This window comes from Drosophila ficusphila, unplaced genomic scaffold (assembly GCF_018152265.1).
Source record: "Drosophila ficusphila isolate 14025-0441.05 unplaced genomic scaffold, ASM1815226v1 contig_414, whole genome shotgun sequence".
NCBI lineage: Eukaryota > Metazoa > Arthropoda > Insecta > Diptera > Drosophilidae > Drosophila > Drosophila ficusphila.
In genome coordinates, this window is record NW_025064328.1 from 14,680,814 (window position 1) to 14,697,637 (window position 16,824).

Below are 16,824 nucleotides of genomic sequence, written 5' to 3' on the forward strand. Positions count from 1 at the left end.
TGGAAATGGCAGCTTCTAGATTTTCAATCTAAAGGGGGCCAACGTCGATCTTGTCTAGTCGGAGACATTTTATTTTGTTAGCTAAAAGGCTGCGAATTCCAATGTAAAGAAAAAAGAGATGAATTTCGGAAATGTTGGGTATTACAGTTTATTGATATGTGGGACTGGAGTCGAGCAGCAAATTGGAGCACTTGTTGAGATAGGCTTTGTACAGCTTGTTGGCGAACTCCTTATCGTTCTGGATAAGGTATGTGAATGCCTGAACGAATTGCGTCGAATTAAGGGGCTGCTGGGGTTCCGGGTTGCCATTGTTGGGCGCGTCGAACATGGTGGGCGGCATGAGAGCCGGCCCTGGTTTGTCCCCGGCCAGCAGTCTCCGCAGGCACTTTCCAGCATCGTTGTTGGCTCCCAAGGACGATGAACTCGGGGCCGTGGTCGGGGAAGGCGGCGTGGCGAAGCTCTTACCGATCTTCAGGTCACTCAGGAGCTGGGTGTTTAACTGCTGGGCCTTCTGAAACGGGGACAGCCGACTGTCTTGGCTGTCCCTGCCCGCCAAGGGTAGTAGGTCCTCGCCAGGAGTGGCTGCCCGCTGCTGCTTCTCCAGCTGGTCCACGGACAGTGGCTGGACGCGGTGAAAGAGGGATTCCGCCGTGGCCTGCTTGGCAGACTCAAAGAACTTAAGCACGTTGCCGGCCGTCACGCTCTCCGTCGAAGGCGTCTTCGGCTGGCCGCTCACCTGGGCGTTGTAGTCCTTTTGCGCCTTGCTTAGCATATTAAATATGCTTGCGTTGTCCTGCTTGGGCAGCTGGGGCACAGGGCCATGCCGCTGGGACTGCCCGTTGGTCCCCTGCTCCTTGGACTTAAGCAGGCTGTTAACCAAGCCGCTGATGCGGTCGCACTCCTCGCTGTTGTAAAACCAAAAGCCCCGAATGCGGGAGCGCTCGTTGCGGTAGAGCAGAAACGGCGGCTGCGACTGCAGCTCTAGGCTGCCGGTGATGGGCTCCACGAAAGACGTAAGCGTCAGCCTGTTGTTGATGAAGATGCTGTGAAAGGGCTCGGCATTGCGGTGGTATATGAAGAAGGCGCCTTCGACGTCGGTCTTCTCCCACTCGTTCTGCGCCGAGTTGAAAGTGTAGAACGCGACGTGCGATGACGAGTCCACGATCTCCTTGGCGTAAGGGTCGATCTTTTTAATTGCCGAGAGGTTCATTCGCGTGATGCTTTCGTCAGCCATGGTATCGTCGCGGTGCTAATTTCTCAGGCTATCGTAATTATTTGTGAATTCAACAATACCTTACGTATATATGTAGTGTGACCAATCTGGTAAAAGTGTGCAATATACTAAACCGCTCTTATAACATACCAAAATCGTACCACCAACATTTAAATGCATTTACTTATTAAATATTTTATTATTCTTACAATTATATTTTTATTTTATTTTTTATATATATATAGAAAGTCAAGGGAAAACAATCTTTATGTTCTTAAAAATAGGGAAGAATGTCCTTGGCACAATAACTTATATCCTGGATATTTAAGGATTTAAATTATTTAATTTTGGGAGCTAAGATACACAAATTGAAAAACTTAGTAAAGTCAATGGATTACTTGATAATTTATCTACTTAAATAAAAAAATGTTCTGTATTGGCAAGATTAGTGTTTTGTCCCTGCACCGTTAATCACACTTGGTCACACAACGTTCAAACTGGCGGGAACCAATTTCTAATAGCATTCTAATTTATATTTCCGTAAAAGCCATTGCTATAAAAATGCAAAAGTCTATAACGTAAGTAATTAGTACCAATATTGGTTCCAGTTCCGCATTTAGCAATCCCCTGCTTCAGCTCCTTCTTCAAGAAGAAATCCGACACCATCGACAGCCCCTCGCCACCAAAAAAAATTCCAAAGTAAGCTGCCTTAATGTTTCATAAACTTAATTTAATTAAAATATTTTATAAAGGATCGAGGCGAATTCAGAACTGCTAGAAAAACCCATCATTAAAACTGAAAATGTCTCTCCGAAAGCTAAGTCAAAAGTTCAATCGATGGATGCCGACTTGGAAAAAGAGACAAGTCCATCGAAAGATTTTAAAAAGGAGCAAAATTTTAAGAAGGTCACAACCATAGGTTTAAATTCCTCCTCAATTAGCAAGGAGGACATGGAGAACTATGATCCCTCAGCCGATTCCTATCATCCACTCAAAAATGCCTACTGGAAGGACAACAAAATGTAAGTAACGTAACTTAACGCTCCACACCTCCAAATACAAACCGAGGAGACCTTTTCCAGCACTCCTTACTTGGCATTAGCCCGCACATTTCAAGTAATTGAGGAAACTAAAGGCCGTCTTAAGATGATCGACACGCTAAGCAACTTCTTCAGCTCTGTAATGTTGGTCAGTCCGGAGGACCTGGTGCCAAGCGTGTATCTCAGCATTAACCAACTGGCGCCTGCCTACGAGGGACTGGAGCTGGGCGTGGCCGAAACCACTCTAATGAAGGCCATTTGCAAGGCTACGGGCCGCAACCTGGCCCATATTAAATCCCAAACGCACCTTATCGGTGACCTTGGTATTGTTGCCGAGCAGTCACGCGTTTCGCAGCGCATGATGTTCCAGCCTGCTCCCTTAAATGTGCGAGACGTGTTTAGGAAGCTGCGTGAAATAGCCAATATATCCGGTCAGTCCAAAATGGATCTGGTCTATAACATGTTTGTGGCCTGCCGGTCGTCTGAAGCGCGCTTCTTCATTCGATCTCTGATTGGCAAGCTGCGGATTGGCATTGCCGAACAAAGTTTGCTCACAGCATTGGCTATTGGCCTGGTTAAAAAGAACCACATTGATGACTGCAAAGCCAGCAAGGTTCCCGATGTTTACAAAGATGAAATTGCAGACACGACATTGATGCTTAAAACTGCATACAGGTGGGTCTCAGTTTGCAAAGCAAATTAATCGTATTGACCGATCTATTTTAGCCAATGTCCCAATTACGACATTATCATTCCGGCCATTCTCAAGTACGATATTAAGGAGCTGCAGGAACGCTGCCCAATGCATCCTGGCATGCCGCTACGGCCCATGCTCGCCCAGCCCACAAAAGGCGTTCACGAGGTGTTCGAGAGATTTGGCGGCATGGAAATCACTTGCGAGTGGAAGTACGATGGGGAGCGAGCCCAGATTCACTGCAACGATAAGGGGGAAATCAGCATATTCTCCCGAAACTCTGAGAACAATACTGCCAAATATCCGGATTTGATTGCCAGAAGCAGTCGGTTCCTTAAGGGCGAAGTGAAGTCCTATATCATTGACAGCGAAATTGTTGCATGGGATGTAGATCGAAAGCAGATTCTTCCCTTCCAAGTGCTTAGCACTCGAAAGCGAAAGAATGTCGACATCGAGGAAATCAAGGTCCAAGTCTGCGTCTACATCTTCGATCTTCTCTACATTAATGGCGCCGCGTTGGTAACTAAAAACTTGTCAGAGCGACGCAAACTTTTGCTGAAGCACTTCCAGGAAGTTGAAGGCGAGTGGAAATTCGCTACTGCACTGGATACCAATGATATTGATGAGGTGCAAGCGTTTCTAGAGGAATCCATTAAAGGTTTGATTTTTAACCTACAATACATACATTTAGTTGAATGTCATTTTTACAGGAAATTGTGAGGGCCTCATGGTAAAGACCCTGAATGAGGAGGCTACCTATGAAATCGCCAAGAGATCGAGAAACTGGTTAAAACTAAAAAAAGATTACTTATCTAATGTGGGCGACTCACTGGATCTCGTGGTGATCGGCGGCTACAAGGGAAAGGGCCGGCGCACTGGTACCTATGGAGGGTTCTTACTTGCCTGCTATGATACAGAAAACGAGGAATATCAAAGCATATGCAAAATTGGAACAGGTACTTCCGTTTTTTTTTTATTTGAATGTATCCAACGTCATCCTATATTTACTTAGGCTTTACCGACGAGGATCTTCAGTCACACTCTGAGTTCTTGGGCAAGCATGTGACTCCCACCGCCAAGTCCTACTATAGATACGACCCTAGCCTGGAGCCCGATCACTGGTTTGAGCCTGTCCAAGTGTGGGAAGTCAAGTGCGCCGATCTTTCTCTCAGCCCGATCCATCGGGCAGCCATTGGCATCGTGGACGGCGAGCGAGGAATTTCTCTGCGGTTTCCCCGATTTATTAGAATTCGCGAGGATAAGAACAGCGAGAACGCGACGGACGCCAATCAGGTGGCCCATATGTATCAGTCACAGGACCAGGTTAAGAATAATCAAAAATCATGTACACAGGTAGAGATGGAGGATGAGTTCTACTGACCTTACGGTTCATTTAAGTGAGCAACGCTTATTTAACAATAAATTTCCTTATCGCTATTTTACACTATTGCTGCTTTCCGAGGATTTTGAAACGCGTCGGTCTTCCAGCTGGCTCTCCTTGGTTTCCTTGGGCTTGGATTTGTTTCGCCGATTGGAGCGCTTGCCTTTCTTACCCGATTTTTCTTCAACTACAGAAATCTCGCCATCCGAAGCATCTTTGCAACCCACACTTTGGGTCAACTCTTCCGATCCTAGGCGGATTCGCACCTTAGGTTGATAAATAGCAATCGAGGGACGATCCTAGAATAAATAACTTTGAGCTAACAAGGAGGAAAATGGTATAACAAACAATCAACCTTGTTGCGAATGCGTCGCTCCTCCGATGCCCGAAATTGAGCCGCCTTTATGGCGTCCTCGGCAGTTGATTCCTGCGAATTAGCCGCAGTATGTGCTTCCCCGCTGGCTTTTTTATCCTTCTGAACTCCGGCAGCCTGCACACATTTTTTTATAGCTTCTGGAACCTCGGTTTTTTCATCTACCAACACTTTCGAAGAAGTTGGCAACTCCTCACTATCGTTTGCCTCAGGTTTGTTTTCCTTTTTAAGAATGACAATGTCCTTGTCTTGTTTGCCCTGTCCCTCTGGCTTTTTCTTATCTCGTTTGGCCCGATTGCGGGCCAATTTGCGTTGCTCGTGCTCCTCCCGCCGGCGCTGATCGCGCTCCGTGCGGCGTTTGGAACGTGAAGTCTTCGCAGCTTCGTTGCCTTGAGCAACGGTTGACAAGGTCTCCTTGCCATCCTTTTTAGCGTTGTTACCGACAGGCTTTTTGTTGTCTCCTGAAGCACCTCCCTCCTCCCTGGGTTTTCCCGCGTTCGACTGCTCCGCCAAGCGCACCTGCTTCTGCTCCTCGCGCTGCTTGCGCTTTTCCTCGTTCCGCTTGCGGGCCTCCTCCCGACGCTTCTCCTTCTTGTTCGCCAGGTACTGCAGTAGCGGTGTGGATTTGACCTTCTCGTCCGCTCGCCGGTCAAAGTTGAACTCGATCTTGACCTCGCCCATGCGACTGGCCTCCTCACGTTCGTCAGCCAGCCGTTGGATGAACTCCTGATAGTGCGACTCGCTTTCTATGGTGTTCACCTTGCTGTCGTCATTCCGCGCCTTGTTCTTTAAGAAGCACTGGAAGGGGGCATACTCCACAATGGCCACGTACTCCACGCCCTTGGAGTCAACAAAGACATAGCCGTCAAATCGGTCTCGGAACTGAAGCACCTCGGCAATGTCCTTCATGGACATGTCGATATAGGCGCGGCAGGTGGCCTCCTGGCCCAAGGACCAGTCCGCAGAGCAGTAATAGTAAGAGTCGTTTTCTGGCAATGGACCAACCTGGTCCAGGAAGTCAGCCTCTGTCATGGTGGGCGGTAAATGCCGCATCACAATCTGCGTTTGGAGTGAGCTCAAAAGTAGGAGGGAGAATTTTCATGCTCTGGGTCTTACCTTGACGATCTGGCTGGTCTTGTCCTTCTTGTCCTTCCGTCTGTTTCCCCTAGATTTATCTTTGGGCTTCTCGTCAGCTATTGTTTCAGACATTTTCTGATTATTTTGTCCAATTTGAAATCAAAACAAAACAAAAATACGAGCAAGAGCAAGCATGATGTGGAGTCAATAGAGATGGCACATTAAGTTCGGAACTACTAGCGTTTTATCGATTCTTAATTATAGGCCCGCTACCAGAAATTTTTTTAAATGTATATTTTCATAGAAATATATGTACAAACTTAAAAATATGTTAGAACGACATCTTTATTGGACTTGAACCATTGAACTAGTTCTCCGTAAGCTGACTAGAGGTACGCTTAATTACCCAGACCTGCTAAACTTTTAAAAGTATTCGGTTAAGAAAACGTTGTAAATGCGCAAATGCCCGTTTTTTAAAGGACTTGGTAAGGCTATTTAAAAGTGTATTTAAGAGCTTGATTTATGCATTAACCACACGACTTGCAGGAATTTACTAATTGAACTATGACAACTTTAAAGCCTCCATTGGGATCGTCCCTTAAGTGTTACGTTTGCGTTTACAATGAAGCGCAGATTTGGAAAGATATATTGATATGCAGCCACGAAAAATTGAATCATATGGAAGATAACCTTTCAAAGCTACAGAAATTTCTAGAAAGAGGACATGTAAAGGCCAAAGTTGTTTGCAGGGGATGCAAAATGCAGCGCTATTGCGGCGTTCCCCATCTTTTGGCGGATCGTGCGGAACACCAACCCATTTGCCAGGTGCTTAGGGATCTCCAAAAGATAATGAAGATCAACCGCCCATTGCTCCTGCAAGGAAGGATTTCGGATCGCAGAAAGCTGCAGCTCGTCATTTCTCAGCTGAAACTGATCCTGTCGATCAAACTAGACAGACCTCTTCTTCCGAGGGAAATTCAACTTATAGGGAACCCAGCCGTATGCGAGATTTGCTTCAGCACTGGAGACCTGGAAGCCTGCGTAGGATGTGCCGGTGTGGCGTACTGCTCAGAGAAGCACCGTCATCTAGCCAAGGATACTCATAGCTCTATGGATTGTCGCACTCTAGCTCTGATCTCTACAGCATTCCGACAAATGGACTGCCTTATAAGCATCAGGAAATTCTACGAAAGCAGTCCTTTAAAAGAATCTCATCTGATTGAGGCTTTTATTAAAGCCACCTCCCTGAAGATAAACGATAAACCATGGACTGATTTGCAAGAGTACTACACATTCGCCAGTTGTTCCTCTTTTAGTGGAATCGCCAGCCTTTGTCTGGCTTTATCAAACATTTCCTGGGTCCATGATCCGGATAAAGTCGTCATCATTTATGTGGTGGGCGCCACCGAGGAGCATCTGCGATACTTTCAATCTATTCACATCAGGTTCTTGTTCCTACAGTACCCAAGCATTCGAAATTTGGAGTTGCATTTTATTGGGAAAGAACTAGGCAAGATCGAAGACGTTGAGGCGATTTTCGATCTCAAGAACTTAAACCGAACCGTACTCAAACGTTTTTACTCACTTACTTTTTCACAATTCGCAAACATATATAATGTGGATCCCACCCTAATTCTCATTCTGCAGCCCGATTTTATTAACACAGGGAAAATAACCCAGAGCCTTGTCTGCGGGCTAACCACAAAAAACGAAGATTCAGATCAGTTCGACTGGCAGGAATGTTTATCTATTATCCTTCGATCTTTTAATGTTCCCATATGCTACACCTCGATCTCAAAAATTCAGGCAATGTCTGATTTGACGGCCATCAATACAGTGGCCAGAAATAATAACATCACCGTCCAGCGAGTCTACAACATAACCGAAAATCCTTACCGTGAAATATTACCTGTACACAATCCTTCCCCTGAGGACACTGAAAGGGTTGTGTATGCAAACAACTACCTGGAGGTAATTTTTACAAATAACAAAACGATGTAAACGTAAAAACATCAACTGTTAAGATAACCAAAGAAATGTTGATAGTCCTTATTTCATTATTTGCTAATCCAAAAAAAATTTCTTTCAAACTATAAAGAAAAACATTTTGGTATTTTAGTTTTAAACGCGGCTTTGAATTATCGCCTTTTAATTAAACATGGATAAACTTCCATTTACATTTTTGGTAATTGTTTAGAAATAAATTCTTTACCTAATTTATAGCCTACGTTTGTAATAAGTATAAATGCTCAGTTTATCAATGCAGCCACTTATCTCTAGGAGGAAAATGGATACAATAGTTCAGAGGGTATTGTGTAGCGTTTGGAAGCTTTGATCTAGAATGTCTTTTTTGATATTACAACGATTAAGTCGATCAACCAATAGAAGGACTGGTGAAGATCTCCCTCGCACAAGTAGGGCGCCTTGGTCCAAGACTCTATGCGAAAGCCGCAATTCTCAAGCAGCTCCATGAAACGGGCAGCCTCCTCCTCGAACGACGCCACGCGACCATTGCTCTCGAGAAGCGGACGCAGAGGCAAATGCGAAGTGTTCGTCTCGACGTAGTGCATGTAGGGAAGTACTAGGGCAACCACGGCCCTTCCATTAGGAGCGAGTGCCAAGTGGATATCCTCCAGCAGTTTAAAGGAATCGAAGCACCGGTCCAGCACGTTAAGGCACAGAATCAATTCTAGGTTCTGCAGGCTGCTGATCTCGGTGATCACGTTAAAGTTCAGCTTCTTTAGGCGATCTCGCATGGTCCAACTGGCCTCCGTGGCGAAAACCTGAAGACCTGCACTGCCACTCAGCTCGGAAACGGTGTTGGCCACTCGGAGGGAGATTTCCCCGTCGCCAGCTCCGATGTCTAGTATCGTAACCTTAAATGCGGAGGATTAGCAACGGCGAGCTGCAGAACAGTTAAGCTCACCGGTTCATCTCCAGAAGCAGGTTGAAAGCCACCCGCCAGGAGTAGTTTTCGGAACTGTTCCTCCGACAGAATGAACATGGAGCCGCGCTTCAGAAACCCGTTGATGTCAGTCTGGGTCATAAAGAACTGTAGAATAGATCTGGCCAGAGCGTGCCACAAGTGGGTCCAGATATTCGCTGACAGGGCCTTGGTGCGTTCAAGCCAGCTCACCGTCGTAGCATCTGGCTCAAGCGGCACGAACATGGCCTGGAACCTTTGCGGCAGTTCGTGGTTTAAGGAATACCACTAAACGATAACCAAATGCTCATAAATCTACTGCTCATTCCAAGGTTAAAAACAGATTTCCTACCTTTCGAGTGTCTATGTTTTCTAGGGAGTTGTCGTTGTGAAACTTGGCATGGATCACCCGTGCTAAAGTGCCTCGAGGACGATAAACAGCCATCTTTTTTTTATTTAATTAATAAAAGTAACTTTTTATTTACATTTTCTGAGTTCTAAACAAATTCTTTTTTTGCGGCCAATAGGGATGGGCGAATGCTATCGATAACAAGGCGTGAAAACCTGTTATTGCGTTAACGAAAATGTACATATAATATCAAACAAATATTGATGCTTCTGTTTGATTTGTACATCAGTTGGAATGCATTATATTCATAAAACTAAAATATACATTTACTTACAAAACAAATTTGAAATTAACCTGAGAACTAATGTTGTACCAAAATAGATTCTTTCATTGCAAATCGCTTCCGAAAACTTTGTCGGCAGTTCGATAACTTAGGGCACACTGCACGCTTACATTTTATTTGGCTGTCGAGTAATGTATACAAAATAAGCGGCGGCTATTTTGTGTTTTTTAATGAAACTCAGTGGGTTACGATGAGCACGAACGTTGTTGCGAGCATGGAGGAGAAGGCGCTGGTCGACGACTTGCCGTACTTCCCGGAAAAATTTCCGGGCAAAGTGTGCTGCTTGTGCCACTTAGGAGAAAAGAGTGCCTTGGGCCAGGGCGAGATTCTTCAGCTGAAGGGACCCGCGCCCGTTGAACTCAGGGATAAATACCCAGCGGATCGGCTAAAGGAAGATGGATCCAGGATGCACTACGGCCTGAAACAGGCCCCTTTCAGCGGGGGCGAGTGCCACTACGAGTTGGACAAGATCGGACAGCTGGAGGTGGTGCACCCCACCGAGTTTCTGGACGAGGGCTTCGTTTACGTGCACCGCATGTGCATAATGTGGTCACTGCGAAAGAGCCAACTGAGCGACGCGGACACTGCGTACTTTGCCATCCACTTTGGCGAGTTTCTGGAGCAGAAATGCAATTTTTGCGGTCGCTATGGGGCCTCCGTCAACTGCAAGATGAACTGCCGCCAGGTCCATCACTGGCCATGCGCTGCCGCCGCCGGGTGCCTTCTCATCCTGGAGAGCTTTACGGTCTTCTGCACGGAGCATTTGAGCCAAGTGCCTGTTATATGTAAGTGGTCAGTTTCTAATCTCCCCCAGAGGTTAATGGTTCGACTTGCAGGCAGCGATAACAACGTGGAATGCCTATCGTGCTCCTCGCTAGGCGACCTTTCCAAACTAATTATGTGTAGTACCTGCGGGGATCACTTCCACTCAACTTGTATTGGTCTGGCCAATCTGCCGGGTAAGAAATGTCAAATATTCGATCCTCTAAATATCACGATAACCGCTCCTTTACTAGATACCCGGTCTGGGTGGAACTGCGCCCGCTGCACCAAGTGTCAGATTTGCAGGCAGCAGGACTCGAACGACACCAAGTATGTCAAGTGTGAGCAGTGCCAAAAGATCTATCATGCCTCTTGCCTGCGACCTGTTATTTCAGCAATTCCGAAATACGGCTGGAAGTGCAACGTAAGCATAATATTAAATATATTTTAATTGGATTGCCAACGAATACTATACTCTTTTTAGCGTTGTCGCGTCTGCACAGACTGCGGCTCGAGAACTCCTGGTGGCGGGAGTTCATCCCGCTGGCACAGTCACTACACAATATGTGATTCTTGTTATCAGCAGCGGAACAAGGGTTTTTCGTGCCCTATTTGCCAGAAGGCATACAGAGCAGCTTCCCACAAGGAAATGGTCAAGTGCAGTTGGTGCCACAAGTACGTTTTGCTCGCTTCTGGCGTATTAGATACGCATTCACGATTCTCCATGAATTTCGATTTCAGATTTGTGCACAGTACATGTGACGAGGAGGCGGATTTAACAGCTTACCACAAAAAGAAGGAGCAAAACCCTGACTATGATTACGTGTGCCCCAATTGTAAGAGTAATTCATCGAGTTCAGGGCAATCGCAACAAGCAATCGACTCAATCGTGTTGTCCGCCATGGATTCGTCTTCTGAGCAACTGAACCTCAAGGAAATAGAACTAGACCCGCTGGAGGGCAAACCCTTACTGGATCCATCTAGCGATGAGTTACCGAAGTTGCCCACCGTCAAGAAAAAAGTGTGGCTTTCAAATGTACGCGGCAGAAGCGGAAAGTTCGTTTTGCACCGCATGGGTGTCATGTCGCAAATCAACAAAAAGCGCAGCACGCGTGGTAAGGGACGCCAGCTCGTTCTGCCAAACATCCCAAGCGATCGATGCCTCAGTCGCACCATGGACACTGATTTAACGAGCGACAAAAAACTGCTGCTCTGTTCGGCGCGGGACAAGTTCATTCAAGCCCAGGACATCTGCGTGATGTGTGGTTCGCTTGGCATCGAGAGCGATTCAGCGATGATCACCTGTGCCCAGTGTGGCCAATGCTATCACCCTTATTGCGCCGGGGTCAAACCATCGCGGGGCATTCTTTTGAAAGGCTGGCGTTGTCTGGACTGCACTGTGTGCGAGGGATGTGGCAAGAAGAACGACGAGGCCCGTCTTCTCCTGTGCGACGAATGCGATATTTCTTACCACATCTACTGTGTGAATCCTCCACTTGAAACAGTGCCCACAGGCAACTGGAAATGCTCGTTCTGCACGTTGTGCCAAAAATGCGGACGCAATCCGACAGAGAAGAACGAGTTCGGAGACTCGAACATGGTAGAGTGCCTGCCCTGCTCCAGTCAATCGTCTTGTTTCGTGTGCAAGAATTCGTACGCCAACGGCGAGATGATCATCCAATGCGAGCAGTGTGAGCTCTGGTCGCACTTTTTTTGCGACACCATCAACGCCCAGCTAACCATAGATTATTACGACAATAATGTGTACAAGTGCCTGAAGTGTCGCTGCTCCACGAAGAGCCCGTTGACCGTTTTAGATGCCAAGTTTTGCAATGACGACACACTTGCCATCGGTTCCCAGTCCAGCAAAGCATTGGTGCAGATAACAGCCTCCGGATCCAGTTTCGATGCGAAGAGCGGCATCGAGCGGTCTCATCTTTCCTTGTCCGGCGATTTGCCAGATGCTGCCCCAGAGGCCCTCCATTGGATTGACGGCGTGTGCCTTAGCGAGAGCGGATTGGGCATGATCAAGTCACTGTCCACGGAGATCAAGCGGAAGCGCAAGATGCGACAGCCCATTGGCAACGGAAAGGACGGACTGCCGGATGGCGGCGCTGAAGAGACCCTTGAGAAGTACAAGGACGGAATGATCTGGGATGGAACGGAGAACGCAATTCCCGAGGGCTTCACCATCTCCACCAACGACGAGGGAGTTCATATTTTACGTAAAAAGCGACAACGCAATCTGCAGAAGTTGGGCATTGGAGGGTTCTCCGTTCGCAATCGCGGTCTAAAAAAGGAAAGTGAGGAGACGACGGCGGCTGATCAGTTAAATTCGATGATGGCCATGGACAAAAAGAAGAAAATCATACGGAAAAAGCAAAAAAACAAGCTCATTGAAGCCTATCCTGTCTATCTGCAAGAGGCGTTCTTTGGAAAGCCTCTTCTGGAAGGTGGCGAACTTATCATGGCCGAATCGGATTCTTCTGACGAAATCGATGCTTCCATGAAGGTATATTTCACCCGACCCGAAGGCAAGAGCCCTGCTTACCAAGAGTCTGCCACGGTGAATAAGAGTCCAGCAAAGTCCCTAAAGAAAGTCAAATCTGAGCAGAAAACCGACAATAAGACCGTATTCATTGAGCAAATGCCAATGGCTAATCAGCAAAAAAACGCAATTGCGCCTACTTCGAATGTGTTTGGTAATAATTTGAACATTATCTTGATTACCTTGTCAGACCTAATCGACGAAGAAATTTTATTACAGATCCTTTACATACGGAAATCTCAAACACAGTGTTTGCCAATAGACACCCCTTGGACATTTTGGCTTCACCAAATATTTCAGAACTAGACCCAGCAAACCCAGTAAATGCGGTTCCATCATCAGAAATTATTGAAAAGCCAATGCGGTAAGTCTTAAGGGCTTAAATTATTCTTCCGAAGTTGAATTTTATTTATTTTGCTATACAGGGAGTCGCCAGTAATGTTGGTCGATAATTACATGGTGCCTAACCAGTTGCCTCAGGATCAAAAGTTTCATAACCAGCTTTACTTGCCGGGAAATATTTCGGTGAATTCCGCACAACAGCTTCACTTCCGTCAGCAGACAGATCAGTTAAAGGCACAAAATGTTAATAAGCAAAATTTGCAAACTATGATGGGGCAAGTAGTTTTGGAATCCCAAAAGAGACCAGAGGATGAGCCCAAGGTTGCGGAACCCGTCACAGAAAATTTAAATGCTGGCACTCAAAAGACAGCAGAGAAAATGCGCAAGGACGAGGGTACGAGTGGTGTTAAAGAATATCCGATTTTTTACTTAATTAACTTTCTTTTTCAGACCTTGGTCGAATGGCTACCATTTCTGCCGTTTTGTATGCCAATACGGAACATCCGGACCTCAAGGACTTGTTCCCCAACTGGAATGATCGCTGCAAGCAAATTTTAAAGAGGTGGCGTTCGCTGTGCAACGAGAAAAAGGCTCCGTTCCTGCAAAAGGCAAAGGACAATCGCTCGGCTCTTCGGCAGAGGCGTGAGCAAAACAAGATTCCAATGCCTCCGAAACCACAAAAGCAGGAAGAAATTGGGAGAGTGTGGAAACAGCAGCCTAAATTGAAGGAGGATCAACCGAACATGTTTGTCACGTACAGTGAGTACTTTATAAAAATCCTTAGAACGTTTTATTTATTATGTATTCGTTCAGATGGAAATGCCTATGGCGTAGCTACCTATGTGGGTAACCAGGCGCAGCCAACGACCAATAACCCTAATCCGCAAAGTGTGATGCCAAATGTCAACGATAATTTGGTGATAAAAGCCACGTCGCAAAGGACTCAGGTGCATGCAACAGCAGCTGCAACTTTGAAAATAACACCTGTGGACAATCGACTGTCATTAAATACGGTTTATGGAAACGAACCGATCGGTGATAAGAAGCTACGCAATCTGCTGCAAAAGAACAGCACGGAACCGATGCTAATGGGAGCCAACTCTGACCTGTTCCTACCAAATGATGTCATGCGGCTGGGCGTGATGCAAAATACCCCGATAACCCAGAACAATCCAATGTTGAGCATTAGTGGGAAATCTCAGCCGCCTGAAGGCAGGGCCTTGGAGCAGGATGTGAAGATGACCGAGCCGCAGGAGGCCACATCTTGTGCCGTGGAATTGGAAAACGTTGGATTTAGCGATTTGCTAGGACTCGGCGAAGGCGACGATGATGACCTCCTGAAGTCCCTTACTTCTGATATCGGAGATGACTTCAATATTTTGGAGTACGCGGACCCCGAGCTGGATGTAAATGTTCTTAACTCACTGGATTTTGATGACAATGAAAAATGTTCTACTTAGGAAAAGAGAAATAATTTAACTGGAAATAAAAAAGAATGCAATACCTAATAATTTATTCATAATGATTTCTTCTTCGGAAACAACTGTTCATGCATTTATTAACGTATAATTTAATTTCTTGCTCGAAAGTCATGCTTTGGCGCCAAAACTGAATCTTAATCGATTACCAGTATCCCACAAAAATATCGATCTGGCTCAACATAGAAAGCATCATTGGGATCCCACCAAACTGGTTTTGTGAAATTTGTGCCAGCATTACCTTTTTGCCATTTGTAAATAACGATGCATTTGTTCAGTGCCTCTTCTTTAATCTTAAATATTTTAACAATTCAACTTTTAATTAATGGGATATGTTCTAAACTTAATCTTAAATATGCTATTTTGAGGCAAAAGCAAGCAGCTTATTCAAAAAATGAGTCTTTTGGTGAGAGATTTAAAGAAATTACAAACTACTATTAACGAAATGGTAAAATTTATTTTTAAGCCTACCAACAGAGAATCAAATATGAGGCCCAGAAGACCATGAAAGTTATTTTTTATAAGAACAACACCAAAACATTGGAAACACCAGCTTATGACGATACCTATGATCTCAAGGGATCCGGTTGTTCACCTTCTGAAAAATTCGCAATAGTTTTACATGGGTGGATTCAGAGTTGCTCGGACGAATGGGCATTGACTCTTATTGATAGTAAGAAAAATGTAATGTTTAGAATTTTTCATTTAAATATGTAAACAATTTTTAGGGCTTAGTTTCTACCGGGGCGGTTGCGTTATATGCATTGACTACAGTGTAGTGGCCAGTTCTTCATACATGAGGTAATCCCACTGCAATACAAAAATTCCTATTATGATTCGGAAATATTCAAAGGTTATATACAAACTTCGACACCCTTACTGGAGCCATATCGTCAATAATTTTAACGCTTTTTAAGCAAGGATTCGACCCAAAACACGGCTATATGTTTGGCTTTAGCTTCGGCGGACAACTGGCTTCAGCAGTGGGGAGATCTTTGAGGCCTAATCACATAATCGAAAACATTGATAGTAGGTATTTAAAATATTTTCCAATTTGTTCCTAGTTTGTTAAATATTCATTACATTTCAGCGTGCGATATGGCTGGACCCGGATTCGATCCTATTGCAACTGATCACTCGAAAGCAGGAAGACACGTTCAGTGTTTCCACTCGAGTAGGGATAAAGGCACCTTTGTGTACTCGTGTCACCGGAACGTTATGCTGGGCAGTTGTGGTCTCAAACAGCCCTCGGTAGCCAGTCAACTTCATTTGGGAAGCCATGGGCTTTGCGTCGACATATACATCAATACCTTTGACTATCCCTTCTATGCTTTAAACTCAACGCCTCCAGAGTGCTTTAGCTGGCAAAAAGCAGCCAAGGTACCAGACGGTTATACAGTTGGTTATGACGAAAACTTCGACACTCAAGTCACTGGACAGATCTTTGTCCCAACTAGCTTGCACTACCCATATAACCTGTCCAAAAAACAACTTAAGCTGCTGGTAAAAAATAATAGTTAGCGCTATACAGCCGAGTTACCCCTTGCATTGTCAACGATAATTTAAATCCATTTCTTTTTATACTCTTGCAGAAGCTATTATAATTTCAGTCAGAAGTTTGCAACGCAGTGAAGGAGACACATCTGACCCCATAGTGTACATATATATTCTTGATCATCATCTCGATCTCGAATACGTCTGTACGTCTGCCCGTTTCTTTGTAAACTAGTCTCAGTTTTAAAGCTATATTGCTGAAAAGTTTTCAAAAGTTGTGTAGTTATTGCAGGCAGTATATAAGTCGGAACGGTCCGGATCGAGCGACGATATCGAAAAGCTCCCATACGAGAGATCGAAAAAATTCTCACGCCTTTGTTTTTGATCATATTGACTTGATTCCTTCCAGATAGGTGTTTTAGCTACTATCGAATTTCGGTTTTATCAAAATCGGATAACTATATAATTTAATATATTATATATTAATCAACGAATTTTTTTGTTGTTTTTTAGCAAACAATCATCATTTTTGGAATATAGTTCTCTAACGCCTCTCAAATTTCGAAATAAATTTCATTAAAAAGCAGAACTAAGTGGCATAGATTCGACGTTGTTTAGCCTTTATGTATTTTGTTCGACATATTTGATGATTGCAAAGGTATATAAGCTTCGGCCCGCGGAAGACAGCTTCCTTTCTTGTTATACATATATTTAAAATATGCTTATATACATGATTTAAATTATGAGTTCACACAAATTAATGACAAATACTTGAGAAGATATAATTTTAAGCCTCAATGAACGAGG

General features: G+C 44.9%; 7 protein-coding genes across 15 annotated transcripts; 4 read left to right on the forward strand and 3 right to left on the reverse strand.

The window, feature by feature from the left end:
* Nucleotides 1–123: 123 nt before the first annotated feature.
* On the reverse strand, nucleotides 124–1,313 carry LOC108090957 (mRNA-decapping enzyme 1B). The gene has a single exon (XM_017189901.1). It carries the CDS (start codon nucleotides 1,232–1,234, stop codon nucleotides 149–151), a length of 1,086 nt encoding a protein of 361 aa, XP_017045390.1. The 5' UTR covers nucleotides 1,235–1,313; the 3' UTR covers nucleotides 124–148.
* A 382-nt stretch (nucleotides 1,314–1,695) lies between these two features.
* LOC108090925 (DNA ligase 1) lies at nucleotides 1,696–4,389 on the forward strand. The gene is made up of 7 exons (XM_017189856.2): nucleotides 1,696–1,791; nucleotides 1,850–1,912; nucleotides 1,966–2,235; nucleotides 2,296–2,928; nucleotides 2,980–3,605; nucleotides 3,658–3,903; nucleotides 3,960–4,389. The coding sequence occupies exons 1-7, from the start codon at nucleotides 1,775–1,777 to the stop codon at nucleotides 4,325–4,327; spliced, it is 2,223 nt and encodes a 740-aa protein (XP_017045345.1). The 5' UTR covers nucleotides 1,696–1,774; the 3' UTR covers nucleotides 4,328–4,389.
* On the reverse strand, nucleotides 4,308–5,999 carry LOC108090926 (regulator of nonsense transcripts 3B). Its single transcript, XM_017189857.1, has 3 exons — nucleotides 5,818–5,999; nucleotides 4,684–5,760; nucleotides 4,308–4,627 (listed from the first exon to the last, which is right to left on the reverse strand). The coding sequence occupies exons 1-3, from the start codon at nucleotides 5,908–5,910 to the stop codon at nucleotides 4,382–4,384; spliced, it is 1,416 nt and encodes a 471-aa protein (XP_017045346.1). The 5' UTR covers nucleotides 5,911–5,999; the 3' UTR covers nucleotides 4,308–4,381.
* Nucleotides 6,000–6,164: 165 nt separating this feature from the next.
* On the forward strand, nucleotides 6,165–7,779 carry LOC108090898. The gene is made up of 2 exons (XM_017189808.2): nucleotides 6,165–6,263; nucleotides 6,325–7,779. The coding sequence occupies exon 2, from the start codon at nucleotides 6,343–6,345 to the stop codon at nucleotides 7,777–7,779; it is 1,437 nt and encodes a 478-aa protein (XP_017045297.1). The 5' UTR covers nucleotides 6,165–6,263; nucleotides 6,325–6,342.
* A 112-nt stretch (nucleotides 7,780–7,891) lies between these two features.
* On the reverse strand, nucleotides 7,892–9,241 carry LOC108090899 (protein-L-histidine N-pros-methyltransferase). The gene is made up of 3 exons (XM_017189810.2): nucleotides 9,054–9,241; nucleotides 8,705–8,989; nucleotides 7,892–8,654 (listed from the first exon to the last, which is right to left on the reverse strand). Exons 1-3 carry the CDS (start codon nucleotides 9,144–9,146, stop codon nucleotides 8,115–8,117), a joined length of 918 nt encoding a protein of 305 aa, XP_017045299.1. The 5' UTR covers nucleotides 9,147–9,241; the 3' UTR covers nucleotides 7,892–8,114.
* Nucleotides 9,242–9,427: 186 nt separating this feature from the next.
* LOC108090896 (histone-lysine N-methyltransferase 2C) lies at nucleotides 9,428–14,556 on the forward strand. 4 transcript variants are annotated; one of them, XM_017189807.2, is made up of 9 exons: nucleotides 9,436–10,178; nucleotides 10,230–10,352; nucleotides 10,410–10,579; nucleotides 10,640–10,830; nucleotides 10,897–12,857; nucleotides 12,923–13,067; nucleotides 13,129–13,439; nucleotides 13,496–13,804; nucleotides 13,859–14,556. In XM_017189807.2, the coding sequence occupies exons 1-9, from the start codon at nucleotides 9,584–9,586 to the stop codon at nucleotides 14,503–14,505; spliced, it is 4,452 nt and encodes a 1,483-aa protein (XP_017045296.1). In that variant the 5' UTR covers nucleotides 9,436–9,583; the 3' UTR covers nucleotides 14,506–14,556. The 4 variants fall into 4 exon arrangements, with proteins under 4 accessions (XP_017045293.1, XP_017045295.1, XP_017045294.1 ...); XM_017189806.1 differs by having other exon boundaries at nucleotides 9,431–10,352; XM_017189805.2 differs by having other exon boundaries at nucleotides 9,432–10,178; nucleotides 10,230–10,579.
* Nucleotides 14,557–14,772: 216 nt separating this feature from the next.
* Nucleotides 14,773–16,701, forward strand: LOC108090671 (pancreatic lipase-related protein 2). Of its 6 annotated transcripts, XM_017189454.1 has the most exons (6): nucleotides 14,773–14,929; nucleotides 14,990–15,196; nucleotides 15,252–15,324; nucleotides 15,377–15,552; nucleotides 15,614–16,026; nucleotides 16,116–16,155. In XM_017189454.1, the coding sequence occupies exons 1-6, from the start codon at nucleotides 14,788–14,790 to the stop codon at nucleotides 16,125–16,127; spliced, it is 1,023 nt and encodes a 340-aa protein (XP_017044943.1). In that variant the 5' UTR covers nucleotides 14,773–14,787; the 3' UTR covers nucleotides 16,128–16,155. The 6 variants fall into 6 exon arrangements, with proteins under 6 accessions (XP_017044943.1, XP_017044942.1, XP_017044944.1 ...); XM_017189453.2 differs by having other exon boundaries at nucleotides 15,614–16,701; XM_017189455.1 differs by lacking the exon at nucleotides 16,116–16,155 and having other exon boundaries at nucleotides 15,377–15,556; nucleotides 15,614–15,739.
* Nucleotides 16,702–16,824: the final 123 nt, after the last annotated feature.

Excerpts from the sequence above, each read along its gene's own strand:
- LOC108090925 (XM_017189856.2), top strand. Across the intron at positions 2,929-2,979 it reads ATGCTTAAAACTGCATACAG|CCAATGTCCCAATTACGACA; the intron begins GTGGGTCTCAGT and ends GATCTATTTTAG. Across the intron at positions 3,904-3,959 it reads CATATGCAAAATTGGAACAG|GCTTTACCGACGAGGATCTT; the intron begins GTACTTCCGTTT and ends ATATTTACTTAG.
- LOC108090957 (XM_017189901.1), bottom strand. The coding sequence starts at position 1,234 with ATGGCTGACGAAAGCATCACGCGAATGAACCTCTCGGCAATTAAAAAG.
- LOC108090899 (XM_017189810.2), bottom strand. The coding sequence starts at position 9,146 with ATGGCTGTTTATCGTCCTCGAGGCACTTTAGCACGGGTGATCCATGCC. Across the intron at positions 8,990-9,053 it reads AAAACATAGACACTCGAAAG|TGGTATTCCTTAAACCACGA; the intron begins GTAGGAAATCTG and ends GTTATCGTTTAG. Across the intron at positions 8,655-8,704 it reads CTGCTTCTGGAGATGAACCG|GTTACGATACTAGACATCGG; the intron begins GTGAGCTTAACT and ends TCCGCATTTAAG.
- LOC108090896 (XM_017189804.2), top strand. The coding sequence starts at position 9,584 with ATGAGCACGAACGTTGTTGCGAGCATGGAGGAGAAGGCGCTGGTCGAC. Across the intron at positions 10,580-10,639 it reads AATACGGCTGGAAGTGCAAC|CGTTGTCGCGTCTGCACAGA; the intron begins GTAAGCATAATA and ends TACTCTTTTTAG. Across the intron at positions 12,858-12,922 it reads GCCTACTTCGAATGTGTTTG|ATCCTTTACATACGGAAATC; the intron begins GTAATAATTTGA and ends ATTTTATTACAG.
- LOC108090926 (XM_017189857.1), bottom strand. The coding sequence starts at position 5,910 with ATGTCTGAAACAATAGCTGACGAGAAGCCCAAAGATAAATCTAGGGGA. Across the intron at positions 5,761-5,817 it reads AGACCAGCCAGATCGTCAAG|ATTGTGATGCGGCATTTACC; the intron begins GTAAGACCCAGA and ends CTCCAAACGCAG. Across the intron at positions 4,628-4,683 it reads AGCGACGCATTCGCAACAAG|GATCGTCCCTCGATTGCTAT; the intron begins GTTGATTGTTTG and ends TATTTATTCTAG.
- LOC108090671 (XM_017189453.2), top strand. The coding sequence starts at position 14,788 with ATGCATTTGTTCAGTGCCTCTTCTTTAATCTTAAATATTTTAACAATT. Across the intron at positions 15,197-15,251 it reads GGCATTGACTCTTATTGATA|GGCTTAGTTTCTACCGGGGC; the intron begins GTAAGAAAAATG and ends AACAATTTTTAG. Across the intron at positions 15,553-15,613 it reads CATAATCGAAAACATTGATA|CGTGCGATATGGCTGGACCC; the intron begins GTAGGTATTTAA and ends ATTACATTTCAG.
- LOC108090898 (XM_017189808.2), top strand. The coding sequence starts at position 6,343 with ATGACAACTTTAAAGCCTCCATTGGGATCGTCCCTTAAGTGTTACGTT.